Genomic DNA, 27,896 nt, shown 5'->3' with positions numbered 1-27,896 from the left:
AATCAAGTAGCGGACCTCCTAAGCATGATTCAGCAAGAAATACACAAATGGGGGATTCACCCACAAGTAATTCAGCACTTTCAAATGTGGGGAACACCAGACATAGACCTTTATGCAACAAGTGAAAGCGTGAAATGCCGAAACTTCAAGGGCAGTGCTCTATGGATCAATTGGTCAGGGATATTTGCTTAAGCTTTTCCCCCTCTCCCACTAATTCCATTTCTGGTCAACAAAATCAGTCACACCTCCCTCACTATCATACTCCTAGCTCCCACGTGGGCGCGTCAACACTGATACACAACACTGTTGGATCTGTCTGTAGTAGCACATCACAAACTTCCAAACAGACCAGATCTGTTAACTCAGAAGAAAGGTCAACTTGGACATCCCCAATCACAGTGTGCTCAACCTGGCGATTTGGCTTCTGAGGTCATAGAATTGGGATATCTACAGCTTCCATCAGAATGTATGAACATTCTAAAAGACACACACAAACCTACAACTAGACGGTGCTATGCAGCCAATTTGAAATGTTTTCTATACTACTGTCAACCTAAAAACATTGATCCACTTAAAGCATCAGTACAGGACATGTTTATTTGCTTTACTTACAGAAAGCAAATCTTACATATTCATCTGTTAAAATTAATCTAACAGCAATATCAGCCTATCTACTAAACAGACAGCATGCATTTCTGTTTAGAATTCCTTTCATAAAAGCTTTTATGGAAGGCCTTAATTATTCCACCTAGAGTTCCACCAGCTCCTGCCTGGAATCTTAACATTGTGCTCACAAGGCTTATGGGTCCACTATTTGAACTCATGCATTCTTGCGCTCTTCAATTTCTCTCATGGAAAGTTGATTTCCTGGTAGCAATTACTTCCTTAAGGCGAGTTAGGGAACTTCAAGCATTCACCTTAGAAGAACCTTTCTTCCAAATTCACAAACACAAAATAGTACTTGGGACAAATTCAAAATTCCTACCCAGAGTGGTTTCACCCTTTCACTTCAGTCAGTGGAATTGCCAGTCTCCTTTCCACAGCCAGATTCAGTTGCTGAAAGAGCTTTCCACTCTTGATCTCAAAACGGCTCATGTATTATATAGACAGAACATAAGATTTTAGAAAATCTAAACAACTTTTTGTGGCTTTTCAACAGCCTCATAAAGGTAATCCTATCTCAAAACAAAGATTGGCCAGATGGATAGTGAAGTGTATTCAAACTTGCTATGTTAGAGCTAACAGGCAACTATTAGTAACGCCTAAAGCACATCCTACTAGAAAGAAAGGAGCTTCAGTGGCACTCTTAGGAAATGTACCAGTGGCAGACATATGCAAAGCAGCCACATGGTCCACACCACACACATTTACTAAACACTACTGTGTGCATATGCTATCTCACCAACAAGCAAATGTTGGTCAAGCAGTGCTTAAAACACTATTTCAAACTATATACAAAGCAAGCCGGGTAGTGGTGGTAAGTAAGATGCAGTTCCCAAATGTGGTGACAGTATGGCTGTGGTGTTTTAGATAGAAAAATGTAGGTGCAATGGGGTTGAGTACACTCCAGTACCCTGGAGCGTATTTTGGTGTTCAGAACAAACACTTCAACAAAGTTAATAACAGACACCGCCACACTCAAAGTCCATATATAAATCAGTCTTTCAGTTGAAAACATTTACAAAATTATCCTTTATTAGAAGGCATCAGCATAGGTCCATCGAGTGATCAATGTTCCTTCACTACAGCCTTCATACTCAGTTGGATGAACATCTTGCATAAGCCAACACGTGTTTCATCACAACAAGTGACTTTTTCAAGGCTCAAAGCAAATGCGCGGTCCGGAAAGTACCAAATGTATGTAGAAAGATGATAGGATATGCTTCAGAAATATCACAGGGAAGAAAAGTGGCAGTTATGTGAGAACATAAGTCTCTTTTCGCAACTGTTTTCAACTGAAAGACTGATTTATATATGGACTTTCTGAGTGTGGCGGTGTCTGTTATTAACTATTTTAAACTACTCCAACTCCTACAGGCTAGCCATCGCTTATTTCAGGAGGGGACTGCTTTTCAGTCAATGCAAAGCATGTGTATCTGCAGCTACACATGCCATTGAACTGAAAATGTTGTTTTGTACATCTGTTCGTGGCATGTAGTGCTGCAGATTCACGTGCCCCCCCTCCTCCCTGGAAGCCTGTAACCGCTGTGGTACTTTCTTAAGTAAATATGTATATACATTGCATGGACATCTCCCTTTACTATATTTATGTACATATACAATTCTTCACTTCTTACTTCATCCTTCTCCTGGAAAACAATCTAACAAAGGACTCCATACCCATGCGCACTATCACCAGGAGGGTGAGTCACTCGATATTGTGACTCGAAAAATCTTCTTCGTATGTATGCAATCTATATTATCATGGTAAGACATGTCAAATTTTCGTTGAGTTTTCCTTTAATAAATATCAATAAGAACTCCTGAATTTCTGAAATGCAGAAAGAAAGGAGGCATAAATGACAGTACTATATTTTGATGAAGAGAAAACTGTAATGAAAAGTACAGAATTATTTTTAGTCAATATGCTGCATTCAGATTAACATGGTAAAGCAAATAAATGGCAGACCTCTGAGACCTCAAGTATCCCACCATGCCTCAGAGGTCAGAGAAAGGTAGCAGTTAGGTGTCAGTTAAATCCATTCTTTTTTAACGGTGAATTAGAGAATGAGAAAACTCCACTAAAACATGAACTGCTGTATGCGGAGGTTCGCCCAGGGAGGTGGGAGGGTTTTGTCTTCAATGATGAGTCCCGTGGAAGAGAACTAGGATTACAGGTAAGTAACTTATCCTTGTCTTCCAGGGGATCCTCATCAATAGTCGTAGCATAGAGTAGCAGGTCATCCCATACCCCTGCGGACAAAGCTAGATTAAGTTACAACAGTTGATCAGTTCATATAAACAGGTTTTGTAATAAAGCCTATCCCACTTGGGTGTCTGCTTTAGTATCTGAATTGAGACAGTAATGTCTTCTGAAAGTATGTACCGATCTCCTTGTCGCTGCTTTTCCGTTTTCAGAGATGGCAACTACCAAATATCAAACCAAAAGTAAAGTCAGTGAACTTCAAGGAACAGTAGCGTTCCAAAGAAGAGGCAGAAAGGATTCATTAGCATGATAACTTCCTGCATACTGCCAAATCTGCATGTAAGATTGCACATGAGACTGCTACAGAGATAATTGTCACAGGACTTTGGGATGATTTTGTGGTTTTAGCAGGCAGAGTGCACAAAGATATACATTTGTGGAACCTAACAAATATTACAATAAGCATATGCTTCAAACACCTTACTAACTCTGTCACCATTACAATCATGCACATGATGAGAAACCAACATGAACAGGCTAGAGAGCACTTGCCTATGGAGCTCCTAGAACGCAGCTAAGCATTTAACTGTTTAAACTCAAGACAGTGTTTTTAGCATTGAAGGCCTTACAAACGCGAATGATTAGGATCACAGTGCAAGTCCAAATGGACAACACAACAACAAATTTACACTTTAACAAACAGGAGGGACCAGATCAAGCTAACGGTCTATTCAAGCACAAAAGATATGCACATGGGCAATGCAGAGGCACATACTTTTGGTGACGATATGCCTACCACGAGTACAAAACACAAGTCGACTGGATAAGCAGACAGACAAGCATTTCACAAACGTGGAAGCCAAAATAGGTGGTGGTGCACATGATGTTAAGAAGGTGTGAACGAAAGTCAATATACCTCTTTTCAACAAAGGAAAACGATAAATACCCGAGCTTTGAGGCCACATTTCGAAATCACTGGTAAATATGGAATGCTTTATCTATAGATTGGTCAGGAAGGTTTGCGTAAATTTTTCCCCCCACATACTTAGTTACCATTAATAACCTGCAATGACTCTAATCTTAATCTGTTCACAATGGGCAGCACAACCCTGGTTCTCACATCTAGTAGAAATAGCACAGGGCAGGAAGATCACATTACCAGTGCAACAAGCTCTATTAATGCAAGGAGGGGTGAGTTCTCCACCCAAAACTGCACACACTCAGCTTAGCAGCATAGCTCTTGAAGACCCAGAATATTGGCACCTACTGGTACCAGAAAGAGCCATGGAAGTTGTTACGGGCAGCTAGAAGACCATCCACAAGACTGTGTTAAAACACAAAATGGAATACATTCAGACACTTGCATGCCACACGAGCCTGAGAGCAGTTGGGCTCATTACCTAACTATACTAAAGTACCTAATCAAGCTACTCGATGTAGGTTTATTATATGCTTCCTTTAAAGTACACTTAAGAGATATTGAGGCATTCTTTCAAACAGCAGTTATTAAAATACTCCTGGAAGGGGCAACAAGGTCAGCTCAACCAAGGTCAGCGCCCACACCTATATGGAACCTTAACATAGTACTCACCCAACTTAAGCAGCTGCTGTTTGAGCCAATGCACAATTTAGGATTACAATTCTTAACCTAAAACACTGCTTTCTTGATATCCAAACACATCCTTAAGATAAGTTTGCGAGCTCCTAGCAAACACAGTACAAGAACCTTACCTGTAAATTCACAAGGACAGTGTTAATAAGAACAAACTTTCAAAGGTGATATCATCCTTCCATGTCAATCAAACTATACACCTATCAGCTTTTTCCATCAACCAAAATTGCAAACTGAATGGGCTCTTCACACACTACTCTAAGAGCTGTCTTTTACTACATTCTGGAAACAAAGACAATCAGAAAGGGAAATTATTTTGTTACCTTTACTCAGGCTGCCTGTAGGCAAAAGAACTATAGCAAGATGGATACTATGGACAATATAACGATTCCATACAGCAGCAGGAGTTGCTCTGGAAGAAAGCCAAAGAGCTCATTTTGCAAGAAAAAAGGAAGCAACACTCACGTTTGTTGGCAATGTTTCTATTATTGATATTTGCAAGGCAGCTGCAAGGTCCTCCACACACCAAATGCACTGGTGGGGCAAAGAGTTCTGAAACACCTGTTTTAAAATAGGAACTCTTTGAAACAGAGTCTCCCAAGAAAACAAAAACACTCCAAAGTTAGTACACAGGAAGTGAATCCATGAAAGATTCCCATTTCAAAACAAAATGACTACCTGCAGCCCAGAATGAGAGGTATTTGCAGCAGGGGAGAAGAGATGAACTTAATCAAAAGAATGAAGCCTCAGTAGATTGGGAAAAAAAATCTAAATGTAGCAACCACGCACAGGGGCTTTAGCGGGGATACATCCAATGGCATCAAGGTAAGACTTACAGCCAACTAGTCAACATTGACGATGTACATGTCAAAAAACAAAAAAAAGAGAGAGAGAAGACAATATCCTGGACCCACCACTAGATGGCAGAATAATGCACAACATGTGAATAAAGAAAATTTGTCATGCTGGAAGGCTACCCCCAAAGGTAAGTAACCATATCGTTTGCAGTGGAGAAGAGCCTAGGTGCAATTCCGGGATGACCGCATTGGAGCAAAGGTCGGATACACCAAGCATATTGTCCTGGTCAAAAGCTTTTCTGTCTTACTTAGTCTCCAACTGCTGGTAAAGCTTCTTGGACAAGCTTCTGAGTACCAGGCCTCTTTCCCACCAAGTCTTCTGCAAGACATAGTCCTCTTTAGTTAGCTGAGCTCTCTTGGGGTCAGGAGTCCTGCTTTTATGTCCCTGACACAGATAAAGAGGAAGCGAACCACTTGATCCTTGGAGAGCAGTTCCAGCTTTTGGGTACCTCTTCTTCCAGCAAGAGCCAAGATTCTTCCAGTTGAGCTGCCTTCTTCAGATGAAATCTTCTCAAGACGAGGAATGTTTTGAGAAGTTTGTGGTACAAGTGCCCGATTTATCCAGTGTAGCTGGTATCCTGTAATCCTGCAAGCCAATACTAATTATATTCTTGCTGTCCTCACCTCCTTTAGCAGCACCACCTCTCTTTGCCTCAGTGTAAAATTACCATAAAAACACACACAACAAATAAATAGACATTTTAAAACAAATAGATCAGATAGTGTGCATGCATATCTGGCAAAGATTTCCTGATTTTCACAGCACCATACACAAAAGTTAACACAGAAGAGCGAATTGGGAAAGATGGCAAAGATTGTAAGAACAGAAGGGCAGGTCTGCATGAAATACAAATTGTTTAAAAAAATAAAAATAAACTCTCTGAACTTTATAAAACTTACAAAAAAGACAAAATGTAAAATGCTTTGTGCAGCAGTTCTCTCACAATGGCCTAATCTAATATCTTTAAAACACTGGTTGTTTGTCGAGAGTGCAACCATATAACGTATTGCTCCCAGACGAAAGTGAATTCAAATACAACATTGATGACAAGTTAAAACATGAAAAATGAGGCTGAAAGCCAAGGCTTGAGGAAATTAAACATTATGACAATACTGATCTCGTAACAATTTTATTGCGTTCCCTTGATTCGGTAGCCTGAATTAACAGAATCTGCTTGAATTCAAGTTCTTTAATTTCACAAATATAAAGCGCATACTCTTTTTTAATGGTACCCAAAATAAGGCCCGGAGATTTATAGGATGACCAAATGCAGTTCAACCAATCAATTTTATATGAACAATCAAGGGATAAACAGTCTAAAATTAGAGCTCTGTTTAGGGTGGGTTCAGGCTTGGTCCAGATTAAATACCATACCATAACAGAACTGATCGTATTTTAATAATAATCTCAGTAGAAGAGATACCCAAGCCTTTGTGACAGATAAAAGCTGAAGTTGCTTGAGAAACAATCAAAAGCCTTCTGAGAAATATATTCTCAGCCTGTTGTGCAGCCTGGCATACTTTAGCAGATAAATATTGTCAGGATAAATCCCCATAGAGGACATAACCTGGCACAATTTATTGTGTGTGACTCAGTCAAAGGCACTGCTAAGGTCCATAAAGGTGAGGAAAAGGAAACCCTTCTTTGCCGCTGAGTACTTAGCTACAATTAATTGTACGTTAAACACTGCTCAAATGTACCTAGACCTTCTTTGAACCCATATTGCTGCTCAGAGCTGATTGAATGTTCTTCTGCCCAATTCTCGAACATCTCCAGTAGTACCCTTTTCAAGATGTTAACTGTTATTAAGCAGAGAGAGTGGGTGTTGGCATTGAGGATCGCAGGCATCTCCCATTTGTTTTTTTGTTTTTTTTGTTTTTTTAGAGACTGGGACAATTGTCATCATAGATTAAGACCTAGGAAGCCCTCCCTTGCTGACAGCATTCAAAATGTTAGTTTATTATGGAGCCCACATTACAGTATTGTCTTTAAACAAATCAATAGGAACACCATCAGGACCCATGGCTTTGACTGAGTGGCTGCGAATCCATGCTGATTAAATTTCATCCAGGCAGAATGTGATGCTGAAGTCATCAAAAATCCATAGAGAATGTTCATCATTAACCATCTCCTTATCTATATCATAAGGATTTCTTTTTTTACCATAGTAGGCTAACCATGGTCCTCTGTAACTCCCTGATCTAAATTTTAGTAGGTACTCTCCCTAAAGTATGGTGAGTTACATACTAAACAAAACATCCTTAAGTCTTTCAGAGAGAGGGCTTTAACCAAATTAGCCTATGCCTCCTCCCTAATGTTAGACTTCCTCGCTTTCAAAGTTTGCCTCTAGTAAGCTCTACTTAGGATTATTGCTGCACGATCTTTCAGATCACCTTTTAAGGCACTCTTTAAATGTGAATGCTGTTCTTGCATGAGTTGTCAAACCATCCTTTAAAGCTTACACTCCGAGGTAGTATTTTCACCACATTTCCTACGAAACTGTAGAGCAAATAGCTTCAAATGATTTATTTATCTTACTAGGATTTCCCTCTTCAATTAAACATAGTCATCTTTATTTTGAGAAATGAAATCGGAAAGATATTTGTTTGGTTTCATTCCAGACCATTTAATTCGAATTCCATTTGGTCTGGTGATATAAGACTTAAATTAAAATGAGCAGATACCTTATCATGGTCACTGAGCAGGCCTCGAAAAATCATAGAAACTTGCAGGTTGAGTGACTTGAATAATCTATTCGGTCTAACATAAATGTATTTGACCCGTAAACTGGTCTCAAATTGTGTAATCCTAGGCAAATATTTTATTTTACAGAGACAACTTTTTCATCATCACATGAGTGCACCTTCAAATATGCAAATTCAGCATTTCTGCTGTACAAAAAACTCTTGTTTAATCAACTAAATGTTTGCTTAATGTATAATAAAAATGTAGCCAACATGTAGGGTACACATGATTCCTGACTTGCCTCTTAGTTTACTAATAGCATTATAATTGTATGTTTGGCAAAGAGCCTTAATGTGAGCCCATAGATGTATTCCTATTAGTTTTTCCTTTGTCACTCTCCATATGTTCTTTGGTTACCATAGTTCTCAATAAGCCATTGATGATGATCTTGTTTTGATGTTGCTGTTCTACAGCATAACTTGACTCATGTTAATAACCCGAGATATATTCGTACGTCTTAGGTCGCTCTCACCGTCAGAGAGATTTGTGCGAACTTCTGTACAAATTGATGGTGGTAGTAACCTACCCAAGACTGAAGAAGGTGTAGCAGTCTCAGATGTAGGGTTACATACTGGTGTGTCAACAGGTATGGAAGGCTGAAGTGTTTGAATACCTATAGATTCAGCAAACAAAGAAATACCTCTTTCCAAAGATTTAATTTTGGTTAAAATCATTTCAGAGTTTGATTTTTATCATGTGCTCCAATTTAGAAAGATTTTCAACCTAGTTATATGAATAATTCCAGCAACTGATAACCTGTGTCATTTGTGAAAGTATTATCCTGGGCCTTTGTTTATGACCTTAGAAGGGTGAGTCACAAAACCAGGAAAACTAATGGCTGTGGAACCCGGTAATCATTGAGTCTTTCTTTCTCTTCCTGTTAGGTGGGGGGGAAAACTTGTGTTCTTTACTAATGCTGGGCTGGAAACAAGAATATTGCTGGCTTCCTCAGGCAAAAACAGGGGTTCCATTTAGAAGTTATTGCACTTTTATTTGGCTCAGAACGTAGCTCACTTACTGAGGAGTATTTCGCAGAGTTCAGCAGACTCTCCACTGATTCTTTTTTTAAATTTATAATTCCCATAGCATTAGTCAGATAAGTTGTTATTGTGGTACCAACGTGTATCCCTTTCTCCAAAACATTTGTAGAAGTTAACTTACGCTTACATGTATGTCAGAGATTAGGTAGAACTGGGGAAAAACGGCCTCAAAGCATGCAAAAGGATTGGTTAGAGGGATGGCTCAGTCCAGCCTCCTCCAGGTTCGGGAGATCCCACTTTGGCCCAGCACAAATGCATTGCACATCCAGCACTGCAGGGAAGTGACAACGCTTAACAGCGTGATGTTAGGTTTAGGTTAGGTTTCTCCATACATTGATTGTCATGACCTTGTATAATGTGCATACTAAAAAACTCAATTAAAAATAATTTTAACAAGCTCATATACAGAAACAGAAGGAGCTAATATTCAGCTCCATCTTGAAACAGAGCATGCCAGTCTCTGAATGTTGGCATGTTGCACAATTGCGGTGTCAAGAGATGCAGTTCTCACCATATCTTGACTAATAGCTCATCACAACTCCTTCAGTGTGCCAAATGTTCTGGGTTTGACACTAAATTTGATAAAAGAACTAGCTGTGACCATCAACAAAAGATAATCTATATCCACTTGAGTGCACTATATTTTATTTATAGAGGCCAAAATCTGTAAAGATACTCTAAAGGATTATTCGTCCCAGGAAAGAAGGGAAAGATTGATAACCTTGTTCTATACGGAATGATGTCTTCATGAGTTCTTTTGATTCCACAGTGACATATGAGAAAGAGCAACTGCAGGAGCATCTGGAAATACAGTGGAAGCAGAGTTCAGGTCAATGGCACATTACCATTTGGATAACTATGGAAGTAAAACAAGCTTTGCCTCGCTGGATGAAATAAGAAATATATATGTACACCAAGACCATTGCAAGGCGCAAACAAAATCTCATCAGATACTTTATTAAAATCCTGGGAGTCACATGTACAACAAATGTTCCATAGATGAACATCTGCAAAGCATCCACATAGAAACCTACCCTCACTCCAGGAAGAATAAGTCATATTTACTTGAAGAATTGAAGTAGGGCACTGCTGCAAGCAAATTACATAATCTCTGTAATCTTTTAAAAGCAAACAATTGTGAGCGAGAATTCTACTCAGTTGTCTTTGGCCAGTTTAATCGACATTGGGTTTAGTCTTAGTTCTCCAGTATTGGATCTTTCATAGATTCACATGCTTGAATCATCCCCGTCGTCGAGGTGGGAGCCTCACGGTAAACTTAAATATATAAAAAGCAGTAAGTCAGTAAAAGTAAAACCAGTAGGCCCTAGTAGGCCTCATAGGGTATTTTACAGTCTATCCACTTTGTTTTGTGAAAAGACCCAAACTTGAGTATCAACCAATCAGGATTCAGCCCCTCCCAAACACTCCCAACAGAGGCTGAATTCCCTCAGATTTTCTACCGCACGTCGTGTGAAGGGAGTCTCCCTGAGCTCTGCTCAGTTTTCTTCCTATTTTCTGACTGAAGATTGTTTTTTCTCTCAGGAAACTAGTTACAACTTTACTATGTCTGAAAAGGCAAAGAAGGGTCTGTTCAGAGACTGTGACAACTGTGGGAAGAAGAGACTACATAATGATGACCCCCACAAGAAGTGTATTTACTGCCTTCATCCAGACCATAAGGTGAGAGACTGCAAAATCTGTCGCACCTTTAGTCAAAAAACCCTCAAAGACCGAGAGGGTAGACTTCTCTTATGGCTGCAAAAACAGAAAGCCTTAGAGCATCCTTCATCAGACAGCGAAGAGTCACCACAAACTTCTCGCCCTCAGAAAAGAACAGGTGAGAGAGATAGAGGTGCGGATGAACCACCAAGAAAAATGCACAAAAAGACAAAACAAGTCTTAACTGAAGAGGCAGTTAAACATGGACCAAAAAAGGTTCATTCAGAACCTACTACGCCGTTACACAGGAAAAGCACCTCAAAGAAACCATCCCTGTCTCTGTCACCACAAAAAGAGCCAGAAAAACTCTTTTCAGTGAAAAAACAACCGTCGTCGACCGACAGTGTCGACGGTAACCGCGACCACGGTATCGTCGACGTTCACAACACCATCCTCACCGATGATTATGACGTCGTCGCCGTTGTCATCGACGACGATTATTACTGCAAAAATCTTCAAAAGAGCTTCGTCGGCAACCACAGCGTCGACAGCGGAGGCCTCCTGGGTTCACAAATCATCCAGGGCACTCCCATCTACGCAAGATACGTCGGCGAAGCGACCGTCGTCGGTAAAATACCCGTCGACGAAGGGACCGTCGACTAAGGACCCATTGACAAAGACGCAGTCATGGACGGAAGCGTCGACGACAGTACCGTCGACGACAGTACCGTCGACGAGGGAACCGTCGACGATGGAACCGACGATCACCACAGCATTAACAGTTTACAAACCTTTGGACATTTCACCAGATCATTCCTCATACCATCATGAGGACTCCACCAGATTCTTACCCCTTTCCCTTATTAATATAGGGGACAAGCCATCTGACATTTTGCCGATGCATACATCACCAAGTAAAGTGCTGCCATACCCACCGCAACATCTTTTAGACGATGATGATGATGAGGATCAAGGAATGTTTGGGGCAGCTAGTAGCCCGTCCCAACTAAATGTCAAATGTCAAGAGTTTGATGAAGAAGAGGATCAACATTACCAGCATAGTTATGCTTCAACATCTTATCCACAGGCAAACCAACCATCACCACTAGCTATGCCTAGCACATTAGTGACAGATTTACAACATATGTTGAAGGACTACTATAAAAGGTTCCCACCGTCAACTCAGTCCACGCCACCTAGACCTCAAAGTTACCAGCAAGCTCAAACTACTAATGTTTCCGAAAAGCCACAGGCTAGTAGACCTGTAACTAGCCAAGCTCCGGAAGCTTACCTCTCGTCGGACGACGAAAGGGAAGAGGGCGAGCTAGCAGATTCAGCGGCTAGTGAATGGGACGATTATCTCGTTCCCACACCATCTCCACCTCCAGCAGCTCCTGTGGATTCTCCTCCAGAAGACATAGGAGGTTTCCATAATATCATAGAGAGAGCGGCGAAACGTTTTGGCCTGGCAATTGTTTCCCATGAAACTGAGTGTTTTTTGTATGACTTTAAAGAGCCATCAAAGAGATCTGTAAGAGCCATACCGATTGTGGATTTCTTATGGCAGGAGGGTTTGAAGGCAATGAAAAACCCGGCAACAGTGCCTTCACAAATGCCAAGGCTAGAGAAAAAATACAAGGCCCCAGATGATTCTCCGGCCTGTTTAGTCTCACAGCCGAAACCTGACTCGGTTATATCACAGGCGGCTCAACGACGATCCAAAAACCCCTCTACGCCTATTGCGTCTCCCCCAGACAAAGAGGGAAGGAGACTAGACAATATCGGTAAGAAATTCTCCTCGGTTGCTGCAGTAACGGTCAAGGCGGCCAATTCCCTCGCCATCCTGGGAAGGTACGATCGCCAGATGTGGGCAGACATGTCCGCTTTTGTAGATTCACTGCCAGAAGATCTCAAGGTGGAAGCTAAAAAGGTCTTGCAGGAGGGAGAAAGGGTCTCCGCAGAGATAATAGACAATTCAATAGATATTTCCCTCACTGGCTTTCGACAATTAGCTGGAGCAGCAGTCCTGCGCAGACAAGGGTGGCTTAAAGCTACTTCATTCAGACCAGAAGTCCAGACTCGTGTTCTCGACATGCCCTTCGATGGAGAGAGTTTGTTTGGCAAACATGTCGACGACATGCTGCAGGCTATCAAGACGGATACCGATACAGCAAAATCCCTAGGTACCCTGCAGTATAAAAAAACTACCTTTTCGTGGAGCAAGGGGTAGAGGTAATTACTCCTTTCGAGGTGGATACCAACAATACAGGTCACAATATCCATCTTCCTCCACAGGACCAGGACATCAGCACCATCAACAACAGCAGCATTATCGATTACCACCAGCCGCAGCTTACAAACATCCGGCTAGAGGAAGAGGAGCTGCCCGAGGAAGAGATACAGGCAGAAAGCAATGACCAGCGGATAATCTCAACACCTCCCCAATCAATATTGAAGGTCGGAGGTCGCATCAATTCTTATTTCCCCAAGTGAAAGGCTATAACATCGGACAGATGGGTACTAGATGTAGTGACCATAGGTCATACTCTGGAATTCATGCAAACACCACCGAGTGTCCCTCCATCGGGTACACCGCCTCCGAGGTTGAACCAACTTCTCGGGGAAGTAAGAATAATGCTAACAAAAGGAGCAATAGAACCAGTCCATTTATCTCAAAAGAACAAAGGATTCTACTCCCGGTTTTTCCTTCTAAAGAAACCCTCAGGAGACTGGCGCCCCATACTGGACTTGAGAGCACTAAACAAGTTTCTAAAGAAACAATCGTTCAGGATGGTAACGTTGCAGGATGTCCTGCGTCTCTTAAACACGGGAGATTGGATGGCATCCCTAGACCTCCAGGATGCTTATTTTCATATCCCCATATATCGCAAACATCGCAAATTTTTAAGGTTCAGGGTAGGAAGTATGCACCTCCAATTCCGGGTTCTACCATTCGGTCTCAAATCAGCCCCCAGAATCTTCACAAAAATGTTAGCTCCAGTAGCAGCACATCTTCGCCAGTCAGGTATCCAGGTCTTCCCTTACCTGGACGACTGGCTTATAAAGGCACCCTCAAAATTCCAAGTAACAAATCATATTTCCTATTGCCTTCAATTGTTACACAGCCTGGGGTTTGTAGTCAACTACCAGAAATCTCAGATATACCCCAAACAAGAATTGAGTTTCTTGGGAGCAATTTTGGACACAGTACGCAGCAAAGCGTACCCATCACACGAGAGGAAACAAAAGTTAACCTCTTTGGCAGACAACCTATCCAGAAAAAAGTTCGTTTCAGTCCGCATCTACAAATCATTGCTCGGAATGATATCATCGTGCATTCCGCTAGTCCCAGATTGCAGGCTCCATATGCGACCCCTGCAAGAGCAATTGGACATACAATGGACACAGGTCCACGGCTCCTTCGAAGACAAGATTCGCATAACGCCTCTAATGAAGAACACTATGAGGTGGTGGGCGACTCCAACCAATTTCTCAAAAGGGCTGTCTTTTCTTCTTCAAACACCAAGTTACATAGTAACAACGGATGCCTCTCTCGAAGGATGGGGTGCACACTGCCAGGACCTGCAAATCAGCGGAATCTGGAATCAGCAAGAGAGCCAGCTCCACATCCATTATCTAGAACTCAAAGCAATACACTTAGCTTTAAAAGATTTCTTGCCAAAGATACAATGTTCAAGCGTCTTAATCCGGACGGACAACATGACCAGCATGTTTTATCTAAACAAGCAAGGAGGCACAAGATCCCTACAACTCTCGCAGCTAGCCCAACAAATTTGGACATGGGCCATCAAACACAATATTTCACTAAAAGCGGAGCATGTGCCAGGACAGATCAATGTTCTAGCAGACACCCTGAGCAGGACAGTAATTCCTTATCACGAGTGGGAGCTAGACCAGAAAACTCTCAATGGCCTGTTTCTATTATGGGGCAAACCAAACTTAGACCTATTTGCCACTCTCGAGAACAAGAAATGCCAGTTCTACGCAAGTTGGCTGCCCCAAAAAGATTCGTGGGGGAATGCGTTTTCGATGAGATGGTCAGGAGTTTATGCCTACGCTTTTCCTCCGATCCCGCTTATTCCGAGAGTCATCAGAAAAATGAAGACGGAGGGGTGTCGACTTCTACTCATAGCTCCCAGATGGCCCAGACAAATATGGTATACGGAGCTCCTCATGCTCTCCGAACGACCACATCTACCACTCAGACAGAGTCCGACTCTTAACGATGCACCAGGGACAAGTCACACACCCACATCCGTCGTCTCTTCATTTGTCGGCTTGGCTCCTGAACACAATGAATACTTAAATCTCAAAATTTCCCCAGAGTGTAGAGACATCTTAGCAAAAGCTAGAGCTGACACTACCAACAAAACCTATAGACTTAAATGGAAACGGTTTTGTGTTTGGTGTGCAGCGGAAAATATACATCCTTTATCTTCTACTCCGGAACAGATACTTCCATATCTCCTGCTCCTGGCAAAATCAGGACTTGCATATTCTTCCATACGGGTACATCTGGCAGCAATTTCCAGATACCGCAGATCACCAGACAGACTCTTTGTGTTCCACAAGAATTGTCAAACAATTTATGAAGGGCCTTTTTCGGGTCTTCCCGCCAATTAGGAAACCTCCGCCTCTATGGTCATTGAATGTTGTGTTGATGCAGCTCATGAAAGCTCCTTTTGAGCCGATCCACAAAGCTGACCTAAAATTCCTCGCATGGAAAACAGCGTTACTGTTAGCTCTTACTTCGGCAAAAAGAGTCAGTGACATTCAGGCGTTCACTATCAAACAGCCGTTCCTCAAGTTTACAAACTCAGGTGTCATCCTGCGGACAAATCCTAAATTAATTCCGAAAGTTCCCTCAACATTTCATTTAAATGAACCAGTCATCTTAAAAACCTTTTTTCCAAATCCGCAAACAGTGGCGGAAAAAACATTACATTCTCTCGATATTAAAAGATGTTTAAAGTTTTATCTACAGAAAACTCAGGCCATCCGCCAGTCGGATCAATTATTTGTAGCATTTGGCGGAACAAAAAAGGGACACGCGGTGTCCAAACAGACTTTAGCAAGATGGATTGGCCTGGCGATTCAGTTCTGCCATTCAAAAGCAGGAAAGCCGCTCCACACCAGGGTGAGAGCCCACTCTAAGATCGGTAGCCACTTCAGCTGCACTCTTTGCAGGTGTACCACTACATAGCATCTGTAGAGCAGCGACATGGTCCAGCCAACACACATTTACAAGACATTACTGTCTAGAGGAGACTAACCAGGTTGATACAGCAGTGGGACAAGCAGTGCTGAGGCATCTATTTCGTTAAGGTGAGCCTCTTACACATCCCACCACCACACTCGAGGTATGGTCATTAATGGTTCATTTTCTTATACTGTGTTAACGTGTCGTATTCTCCATAATAGCATAAATTGTGTCAGGATTTCTTGCCACACACCTTTTATTGCTCTTATATTCGGATGTTTATGAATATAAATATAATTATATGTAAGTGCATATTTAAAACTGAACTAATATGAATCACATCACGTATAGAATTACGATGGAATTACAGTCAATGTAATTCAGTAAGTAAGAAAACATTACTGCTCGTTACTCTGATTCAAGCATGTGAATCTATGAAAGATCCAATACTGGAGAAGAAAATTAGTTACTTACCTGTAACTGCAGTTCTCCAGTATTGGTATCTTTCATAGATTCGCATGCGACCCACCCTCCTCCCCTCAGAGGCTCCCCTATTATACAGATATTAAACTTCACACTCCTACTAGAAAATCTGAGGGAATTCAGCCTCTGTTGGGAGTGTTTGGGAGGGGCTGAATCCTGATTGGTTGATACTCAAGTTTGGGTCTTTTCACAAAACAAAGTGGATAGACTGTAAAATACCCTATGAGGCCTACTAGGGCCTACTGGCTTTACTTTTACTGACTTACTGCTTTTTATATATTTAAGTTTACTGTGAGGCTCCCACCTCGACGACTGGGATGATTCAAGCATGTGAATCTATGAAAGATACCAATACTGGAGAACTGCAGTTACAGGTAAGTAACTAATTTTCTTTTCTCACACCGGTTTAATCGACATTGGGTTAATATGAAAACGGAAAATGCATGTTGTTACTGTTGCCAACTGATAGGCACAAATGGAAAAACATTTTGTTAAAGATGTTCCTCATCTGGAAAGGTGCCCCAGAAACACATACATTAATAGAGATATGTTTATGCCTACAATGAAGAGTCCCCGTGATTGAGAGCGAGAATTATACATTAAAGCTTCCTTCATGTGGGTTTTGTTTACATTTGAACCAGTCCACTGTAGAGCCTCGCTGCTCGTGCATTGGGAGGATTTCCACTGGACTCCTTATGGGTTTTGTTTCAACTCAGTCAGAATTGTGTTGAATTTGTTCATCATAAATGTAGGCTGTTTTGCTGACATGTCTACACAGAGGTTAATTCTGAGTGTTTTGGCATCTTTCACTTTAGGTGCTATCCCTGGAGGCCTCACCATTGGCCCTCCCTTAAAGTCCTCCATTGATGACTCTTATGGCCGCTACGACCTGATCCACAACAGTGACTCTCCAGCTAGCCCCCCAGTAGCTGTTCCTGATAGCTGGTCTCGTGCCAAGTCTGATGCTGAGAAAATCTCAAATGGCTCCAGCATCAATTGGCCTCCAGGTGAGAAGTGTCAGATACTTGGTGTCTTTTGTGGACGAATTAAATATATTTGTTAAATGAAACAATGGATAGTTTGTTACCTAGCTTTCAGGTATTTCTAAATGTGCACTTCAACAAGTAACTGCTTTTGTGAGTCAAAGCTGCCAATATGTATGTGTATGAGCTCTCGTGTCAGTTGAGAGGGGTGTGTGTTTGTGTATCTGAACATGGTGCCTTACTGAGGTTTGACACTGTTGCCCCTAAAATATCTACACTTTGTAGAACATTTTTCTTTACCTTGCTCACTGAGGACCTGATTTTCAAACTTTTTCCATGGGTAGATTTGAAATTAAGGATTAGGTCCCCATTGCTGATGGGAAAATGTTTATAAACTGGGTGCAATGTGTGTATCCAGTATTACAGTATCCTCTTAACCTATGTCTCAATTAAGATTGGCTTTGGGCAAACTTTAGGAAATACCACCATTAACAGATGCTCTCCAAAAGTGATACGTTTTAGGTGGCAGGCCATAACCAGTGAGAGAGTGGCAAAGACTTTGTATGGTTTTATAGGGGCTAAGGTATAGGAGAAAAGTACAATTAGCACCTTCATCTTGTTTTCAGAGTAGATCTACGCAGTTTGAGTAACATTTTAGGTGCTAAGCTTAAAGATCTTGGGAGATTGCAACATGCATTACAATGAAATACAAATTATATCATTAGCTTATGTCACATCAGTTTTTAGCAATGTGCCCATATTTTATCAAATTATCAGTATTCTCTACTGCTTCAGTACTGATACTTGTGTCCCAGTTCCAAAAAAGCAGGAAACATATTGCCAGAGGTAGCCACCTCTGTCTGAACCTACTTTTCCAATTTTCTTGCTATTAACCATCATTCCCAGGAATGTGCCTGAAAAGCTGCACTTGACACGTGTTCACAGGCATACTCCAACAGCATCCTGTTTCTGCTGTGCCAAGTTCACCATGGTAGAGAGCTCAACAGGGGGAATAGTATCTTAGCTGTGTGAATTTGTGCATCCTAAAGAACTCCACAAAGTGGGAGTAGTATCTCCAATATAAGTGCTCATTTGTTTCTCTGCAAATAAAATATATTTGGCTGTGCAGAAAGCGCTTCCTGTATCCCTAGCCCTCACTCCCACCCTCCTCAATATCTGGGGATGATCCATCCCCTTCCTGCCCTTTTATCCTAGCCCTGTACTCCGAAGTAGATCTGTGATCATTTTCAGGGTGGGAATGGATTGGAGGTGAATTTGAGTGCCCAAAGGTACATGTGGTTCTCTTCCAGGGGATGCTCATCAAAGTCCTAAGCACTGACTAGTCCCGCCCAGGAGCACATTTTATACACATGTCTATGTAATAAATCGATATGTAAGTAAAAAATACCTGCAGATCTCTAATACATATACATTTGAATCATATACAGGTGTCTATGTACACAGGCAGCCTATGTTAACAAAAAACAGGCTAAAATGCCTTATTTTCGCAGTTATTTTATATTATTAAACCATCAAGCAGAGTTCAACATTTCTGTAGTGGAGAAAAAAGACATAAATTGCATTAGCAATCTTATATAGAGAGAAAACTGTAGTGAAAAGCAAAGGCATTATTAGCCAAAAGACTGTATTCACATTAACAAAACAGAACCAAAAAACTGGCACCGTGCATTTAAGGCCTGCATAACCTCCAGTATCCCACCATGCCTCAGAGGTGAGAGTGAGGTGACAGTTGGGCTACAGTTAGGTCAGTTCTTTTCCCGACTCCTTCGGTCAGGATCCTGGAGCATTGAGCTCTCTTTTTCTGTTTTTTTTTGTCCGAACATTTTCAACTAAAATTACATTTCTAAGTTTTGCTTGACATTTTCACTTTGTCTGAATTATACAAGGCTCTTTCCTGACAGGATTTTTTTTTTTCCCTGTAAAATGCCTTCTCTTTTTGCCAACTGCCCTTCTTGTGGCAAAAAGAAGGCTCAGACTGATCCCCACTCAGTCTGCACCGTGTGTCTTTCTGAAAGCCATTGTCCTAGACCTGCAGTCATTGCCAAAATCTTTCAAAAAGGACCTTGAAAGACAGAGAATCCCTCTGTATGGTTTACAAGAGAGGGAGAAAACAATAGAAACCACCTCCCTTCAGAAGAAGGTCTCAAAGGAAAAAAGTGTGGAAAAACGATGAGCAAGATCTACCTCACCAGGTAGGAAAATACCTGTTTGTTCTCTGTCTGCTGTGGTGTTAACAGTCCCGTCTTCGCATCAATGTCGACCTTTGACGTCAGAAGCACACCTCCGTCGACAGCGGCACATGTGACGTCAAAGGACAACATGTTGAAAACTACCACACAGTGTCAACCATCGATGTCGATGAAGGGAAAGAGACTGCCGGTGGCCCCTCGACGTCAAGCCAGCACCGTCATGCTGATATTCCATTGAGGGTTCATCGAGACAATTTGGTTAGAAACGACACCGAACAAGAACAGCCACGATGTCAACGATAGCCCTCTGACCATCAGCGTCAAGACAAAGGTCTAGTTCTCTGTCGGCGGCAACCAGGCGCCACTCAACGTTGAGACAAACTTCACATGTATCACACTCGACATCAAGTCATGGTTCAACGTCGAGGCATGGACATTCACGCTCTCAGTCGACATCAAGACACAGTTCACTGGTTTCATCGCCATCAACTCACGACTTGATGTCCAGACAAGCGTTCACGTTCTTCACGACATTGTTCGACTCTACCACCACCAGCAAGGGCTCTTTCACCTATGAGCTCTTTTCAGACATTGGTGGCTCAGTCAGTCACCTGCTAAGACCATAAGAAGCAAATCTTTTCTGACATCTTCCCATTCAGAAGCAGCTCAAGTCTCGCCAATTAACCTACTTCTGAGATGGCTTAAAGATCTTAGGAAAGGCCTGGCACCTCATGGTCCGGACTCACAATATTCCCACATGTATTCACCCTCTAGACCAAGAACAGTCACCGACGCCTCAACATAAGGCAATGTCTCTTGCAGGTCGCTCCTCACCATAAAGAAGGTGTTGAACTCCTCGGTCTCTCACAAGAAGCAGAACGCCTCAAAGACATGGGTCTACATCCGCTTCCCCTTCCAAGAGATCTAGAAGCTCTTGATCGCATGACACAGTTCATCTTCCTAGTCTGCTGCCTCTGACTTGTATGTTAGAGACTATTCACCTGTCTTACAAACACTCCTTGGGCAAGAGTTTCCCCGGTGGGTGACATTAACACCTTCATTGAAGTTCTAATCAGAGGAGCTCATAAACTTAATCCAGACATCCCTGAGTCTGCAACATCATCATCCCTAACATTTGAAGTACTGCACCTTCGATCCTCCTCTTGACGGTTACTCCCTCTGGTTTCAGGACTGTTGCAGCCAGTAATGGATACTTTCCTCACCCCAGCAACCTTGCGTGCAGCACCAAGAAGAATTTTGAAAAAAAACATAAGGCTCCACATCAAGACCCATTGTTTCTCAGGTCTGACCCTCCACCTCACTCAGTCATCCTAGGCGCAGCTAGAAAAAAACACTCAGTTGTTTCCTCTTCAACAGTACCACCAGATAAGGAAAGCAAACATCTCAACTCATTGGGAAGAAAAATGTACGGCACATCCCCTCTTTTTTTAAAGTCTTGAGTGCTTCTGCACTCTTGGGAAGATATGACCGATCTCACTGGGACTCAGTATCTAGATTTGTTGAAAAACTACCCAGAAGAAGACCAAGAGGTTTTCCAAGAAATCCTTCGAGGGAGACCTAGTAGCTAATCAGCTAATTAGCGTGGCTGTGGATGGCTCAGATCTAGCCGCACATGGGTATTCTCATGGAATATGTGAAAGATAATCATCTTGGCTCTGCCTAACCGGCCTCAAGGCAGAAGCACAGAATCGGATTATGAATCTCCCGTTCACTGGCAATTCACCATTTGGGTCCCACTCGCACGACGAGATGGCTAAAATAACAGTGGAACTTGACACTCTAAAAGCGGTAAGACTCAAAGTGCAAAGAGTACCACAGATGCCCATACCATCAGAGGATTCAAACCCCTCACTGGGTCCCAAGGCAACAACAAAGACCCTTATATCAATCCCATAAGCCAGCAAGGGAGCGAGGAGCTGCCAGACAGAATCCATCTATGTCCAAGACATCAGGAAAACAGTGAAACATCGCTTCCCCCAGTTCTGTCATCCAAGTGGGAGGAAGCATTGCCGAGCATGTAGACGAGTGGCGCGCCATAACCAAACACAAGTGAGTTCTAAATATTGTTGGGGTGACTGGATGTCTTACATCGATCTGCTGGATGCTTATTTTCACATCCCAGTAGCACAGAAACACTGAAACTTCCTGCACTTTGTGGTCAGATTCAAACACTACCAGTACAAGGTTCTGCCCTTTGGTCTGATTTCAGCCCCTCGCATGTGTGTAGCAGTGGTAGCAACACACCTGAGGAGAAAAAAATCTTCATTTACCCGTACGTCAACGATTGGCTACTGAAAAGCAGCCCGCCTAATCAGACGATGCAACATCTCCAAATCAGTCTGAATACCTTCAGAAACCTCAGTCTTCAAGTAAATCTGCAAAAGTCTATACAAACCCCAACCCAAACGCTCCATTATTTAGGAGCAACATTGGATACAAACCTCGTAAAAGTGTATCCTTCGGAGGAGAGAATATTATAGATACAACAGAAGTGTCACAACACCTTTCACACTCTGCAACCTGCGACCAGGCAAATAGCCTCAATCCTGGGATCATGGCCTCCTGCATTTTAATTGTTCCACATGCCTTATTACATATGAGACCTCTACAAGAGAAACTAGAAGATCAGTGGAATCAGTTCACAGACGAATGGGACAACAGATTGACTGTCAACAACAGCAAAACATTCACTACAGTGGTGGACTCATCAACAGCATCTGCTGGTAGGGGTCCCTTTTCATCAGGAAATTACTACTCATATTCTCGCAACGGATACATCTCTTCAGGGCTGGGGCGGGCTCATATGGGGTCCTTCCAAACGCAGGGCCAGTGGTAAGACAAAGAGCTGCAATACCACATCAATTTGCTAGAGCTGCTGGCAGTTTATCTAGCCCTCATGTCCTTTTACCCATCCATAAATGACAAGTCTCTCCTAGTCCAAATGGACAACAAGACCACAATGTACTATCTGAACAAAAGGGAGGGGTAAGTGGGCACTCAATTTGGTCCCCTGTCTCGAGAGGCACAGATCATCTGACTTTGGTTAATATTGAGTAGGTTGTCAGTCATAGCTATTCATCTCCTAGCAGTCCAGAATACTCAAGCGGACTCTCTCAGCCGACCCTTCTTGGACGCACACAACTGGGTGCTTCCCGATGACGTTGTAAAAACCATTTTTCAAGACCAGGGATTTCCTCAAATAGACCTGTCGACGAAAACAACAAAATATGCCAACGCTTCAGTTTTACAGACCAAGGACACAAGGGAATGCCCTACTGATAGGCTGATCAGAGACATTTCTCTATGCTCTTCCACCCATTTCCCCAATTCCCACAGTAATCAACAAATTCTACAAGGCCAAGACCAGAATGATAGTAATAGCCCCAGAATCGCCCCGTCAATGGTGATACACCTCCTCCATCTGTCAGAAAGGCCTCACAGGAGGCTTCTTCTACACAAACTAGACTGGAAGGTATTACATTCCACCCTTCCCTCACTGAGCTTGACAGCATGGCTTCTGAATTCCTGCAGTATGGTCATTTAGGCCTCTCGCAGGAGTGCATTGACATCCTAAAGGGGTCTAAAAGACCTCCAACACAGCGTTTTTATTCATTTAAGTGGAAAAGATTCTACTTGTGGTGTATCCAAAATGGCTTTAATCCAATTCTGGGTTGGGAGGATGTTGTACTACCCTACCTCCTTCACCTAGCAAAATCAGGTCAAAGTTTTCATCGATTAAGGTACATATTGCAGCCGTTACTGCTTATCAAAAATCACCCTCTCAAGCTTCACTCTTTAAAATGCCTGTAGTTAAAGATTTCCTAGAGGGTTTGAAAAAGGTTTTACCACCAGTTCGTACATCTTCCCCTCTGTGGAAATTGAATGTGGTCCTCTCTTTAAGCCTGTACACAAAGCCTTTTTGCAACATCTCACATAGAAGACAGATTTTCTTGTTGCCATCACTTCAGCTCAGAGTTAGCAAAATCCAGGCTTTCTATGCTAATGAGCCTTACACAGCATTTCACGATAATAGGGTGGTATTGAGAACCCACCTCGGCTTCCTACCCAAAGTAGTATCTTACTTTCATAATGACCAGACCATCTCGCTTCCGACATTCCTTCCTAAACCATCCACACCGGCAGAAAGAACTTTACATGCCTTAGATTTAAAAAGAGTGCTAAAATGTTATCTTGATAACACTAAAGATATCAGATAGTCTGATTACCTGTTTGTAAACTATGGCCCCATGAGAACAGGCATGGCTGCCTCAAAACAACCCATTTCCAGTTGGATAGCCTCATGTATAGTATTTAGTTATCAATTGGCAAACAAACAATTGACTGCCAAACACAAAGCCCATTCAGCAAGGCGGCAACGACAGCCCTGCTGAGGAATTTTCCCATCTCTGGGATCTGCAAAGCCGCAACATGGAGATCGGTGCATACTTTTACAAGACATTATTGTCTAGACTTAGACCCTTAAACAGACACACAAGTGTGTCAGGCTTCTTTAAGAAATCTATTTAGATGGAGAAGTAAAACTGCTTCTGCTCACACTGCCTTGTCCGCAGGACTGTTGGATGGGCTTGCTAAACTATTCAGTGCTTATAACTATTGATGAGGATTCCCTGGAAGAGAAGGATAAGTTAATTACCTGTAAATCCTAGTTCTCTTGCAGGGTAATCCTCACCAAAGTCATAAGTAGCCCAGCCACCTCCCCAGAAGAGACACTCGATGTACAATAGTATATATTTCTGATATTTTTCTCTTCTACTCACCGTAAAAAAGTACTGACCTAACTGTAGCCCAACTGTCGCCGCTGAGGCATCGTGGGATACTGGAGGTTCTAGAAGGCATTTTACAGGAAGAAAAAAACTAAATTCATGTCAGGAAATAGTCTTGTTTAATTCAGACAACGTGAAAACGTCGAGCAAAACTTAGAAATGGAATTTAAGATGAAAATATTCAGGCAAAAAACCCAGAAAGAGAGCTCAATGCTCCAGGATCCTAACTGAAGGAGTCTGAAAAAAAGAACTGACCTAACTGTAGCCTAACTGTCACCTCACTCTCACCTCTGAGGCATGGTGGGATACTGGAGGTTCTGCAGGCCTTAAAGGCACGGTGCCAGTTTTTTGGTTCTGGTATGTTAATGTGAATGCAACCTATTGGCTAATAATGCCCTTGCTTTTCACTACAGTTTTCTCTCTTTATAAGATTGCTAATGCCTTTCATGTCTCTTTTCTGCAGTACAGAACTGTTGAACTCTGCTTGATGGTTTAATAATAATAAAAACATTTTTTAAAAACTTGATGAAAATAAGGCATTTTAGCCTGGTTTTTGTTAACATAGGCTGTATGTGTTGTATATGATTCAGATATGTACGTATTAGAATTCTGCACGTATTTCTATACTTACATATACATTTATTACAAATACATGTGTATAAAATGTGCTCCGGGGACCCTGCACGTGGGCAGGAATATTCAGTGCTTATGACTTTGATGAGGATTCCCCTGGAAGAGAACTAGGATTTACAGGTAAGTTACCTAACAATGGTTACAGATTTACAAGGCAACCCACACCTTGGAATACTTACTTCACACCTTTTCCTACTGCTGTGGAGATCTCCACACTTGTGGGGTAGATATCTGCTGCATTAAATGTGTTTACACTTGCCAGGAATTCCTTTCTGAATTCCTGACAGGCGTAAAAAAGGTATATTTGGCTGTAACTCTACATTTATGTCCAATTTACCTTTGTGTAGCAGGCCCTTTGTTTTGTTGTTGCAGATTGGATAAGTGTATGGAATGCTTTTGGTGTAAGGGTAAGATAGTGGTTATTGTGACGTGAACTCTGGGATTTCTTCAGCCAGTCAAGATGCTTCTTATTTCCCTCAAGACTGGCTCTTGTCTTCACAAACAGAGTTTCACCCGGGCGTGCCATGGAAAGGACTGCAACATATTGACCCTGAAAATGACCCTGACGTCACTCCCGGAAGTGTCCCAACAGGGCCCACCATCAATACCACCATCCAGGATGTCAATCGCTATCTTCTGAAAAGTGGAGGTAATGGAGAACAGATTAAAAAAAAAAACTTGACAATGTCACTTCACTTTGCTGCCTGGCACGTTTTCCTCTTCCTCTATGCATCTACTTCAAAATATTGCTGTAGCCACTTGCTGACTCCCTACTTTCTTTGCATACCTGAGTACCTTTCTATCATGGCATGGTGCAGAAACTGAGGTGTTTTCTTTGGACTGTCATAACAAACTCCCCTATATTTACTCACCTTTGTCTGTTGCCCCTTTTGCAGATTTGTTGCCTGCTTAAATGTAAATTCTGATAGAGACTTCTAGTTGCAGATTCCTTACCTTTGAATTTCCCCAGGCGTCAGACTGGGTCCGGAGATTTTTTCTTCGGGCAGTACCCCTGCGCACCATTAGGTGGCGTCGGTCAACTCCGCGGGCATTGTGATTGCCGTGATGACGTTGCAGTCGTATATATGCACCACCCTGGCACGCTGACGTCCGTTCTTTTCTTTCCACGCCAGCCTACGCCCAGATCTGGAGAAGAGCTACCCCAGTCATTTTTTGACCAACTGCGACATTTTGTTGAATTTGTTTTTTGATGAGTTTTGCTGCGTCGAGGGACTGGATTCAAGCCCTGAGACTCCTGTCGCAGCATGATGTCAGTGATGGATCCGCACCTCGTGTGCCTCTGGTGTTTGGAGCGCGACCAAGACCCGAAGTTGTGCTCCGAGTGTCGGGCCATGTCCCCGAAAGCTTTGACGGAGTGGTTCCTAAAGCTAATGGCAGTCCGACACTCGACTCCGTGTCGTTCCTGGTCCCGTTTGAGAGGAAGGTCAGGAGACTGGTCACGGAGTCACCACCATTCTTTTTCGTCCAAGTCATCTGGACATTCGGGTAAGAAGAAGAAGTCGAAGAAGTCGAAACATTCTTCGACTTCGCCCCGTCGCTTGCACAACATGACGCGGGAAGAGCTTTGACGCTTTAAATCTCTGCCTTCCGAGCCTCAGTCTGGGTCCGCTCTGCGCCTCCCCGAATTTCCAGGAGCCGCGGTTACGCCTGCCCAACTAAACGAGTTCTATGAGGCCATGTGCCTCATATTTGGGCAGTCCGACCCATCCTGTGTGCCTTCAGGCCCAGGAGAGTCAGTGATGGCCCCCTCAGGTTCAAAGTCAGTTACTTCGGTCCAGACTCCAGAGGCCACCTCAGGATCCGCTTCCTGATCTGTCCCCACGCCGGTTGTGCCAACGCGCCCTTTCCCGGCATCAAGTCAGACGTCGATGCTCCCGGCGCGAATTGGGCTCACAATGAACGTCGATCCTATACTCATCCCCGATGACCTGGAGCCGGAATGACATCGATCGATGCCAATACTGTTTTCCGTGGGCTCTGCAGTGCCCAGGGTTGATCTTGAACCCTATTACTATGGGTATGGATATGGAGATAGTATAGAGGGGTCGCTGGATCCTTTAGAAGACCAGCTTGAAGCCGAACTGGACAGGTGCAGGATTTGGGTGATGCCAGTGGGTTGGACACCTCCCCTGACACTGGCATGTTTTCTCTCCATACTGTGGCTTCAGAGGGAGGTTCCTACTCAATGGTGGTGAGAAGGGCGGCTGAGGTTCTGAACCTCGAACTCCCTTCTGTGGAGGTCAGGCCTAACCTCCTGACCAAAGTGCTTCAGACGTCCTACTAGGGACCTGGTCCAAACCCAGCACAGGGCCTCCTGTGAATAGAATGATTGCCCACCGCCATCGGCCTGCGCCGAATGACCCACATTTCCTCACCCAGCACCCTATGCCTGAGAGCCTTGTCATCCAGGCTTCTTCATCCTCTGGTGCATTCCCTACCGCTCCTCGGACAGAGAATCAAAAAGCCTGGACAACTTAGGGAAGAAGATGTTCTCTTCTGCCAGTCTAGCCCTGCGGTCCATGAACCCTGAATGCCTTTTGGGCGTCTATTCCCATACTCTCTGGGATACGGTTGCGCAAGTGCTGCCCCAAGTTCTGGAAGAGGCCCGAAATTTTCTTTCCCAAGCCATGACAAATGGGAGACACGCAGCCAAGTTCGTGATACGTTGTGGACTGGATACAACCGACTCACTGGGCAGATTGGTTGCATCAACCATGGCACTGAGACCCCACGCCTGGTTGAGGACATCTGGCTTTTCGG

At 42.9% G+C, this 27,896-nt stretch overlaps 1 protein-coding gene across 12 annotated transcripts in view; it reads left to right on the top strand.

Moving 5' to 3' along the window:
- The window catches only part of TNRC6C (trinucleotide repeat containing adaptor 6C), a 700,889-nt gene that overhangs the window by 491,697 nt on the left and 181,296 nt on the right, over nucleotides 1-27,896 (top strand). For 6 of the 12 annotated variants that reach the window (XM_069200257.1, XM_069200259.1, XM_069200258.1 and 3 more), the window contains 2 exons: nucleotides 17,300-17,491; nucleotides 25,597-25,764. In XM_069200257.1, coding sequence (XP_069056358.1) covers nucleotides 17,300-17,491; nucleotides 25,597-25,764 — 360 coding nt within the window. The remainder of the gene's footprint in view (nucleotides 1-17,299; nucleotides 17,492-25,596; nucleotides 25,765-27,896) is intronic. The other 6 variants (XM_069200250.1, XM_069200256.1, XM_069200253.1 and 3 more) reach the window with 1 other exon arrangement.

This window comes from Pleurodeles waltl, chromosome 7 (genome assembly GCF_031143425.1).
Source record: "Pleurodeles waltl isolate 20211129_DDA chromosome 7, aPleWal1.hap1.20221129, whole genome shotgun sequence".
In the NCBI taxonomy this organism is placed as follows: Eukaryota; Metazoa; Chordata; class Amphibia; order Caudata; family Salamandridae; genus Pleurodeles; species Pleurodeles waltl.
Note: the sequence above shows the minus strand (reverse complement) of the source record. Positions and strands in the feature narration are given on the sequence as shown.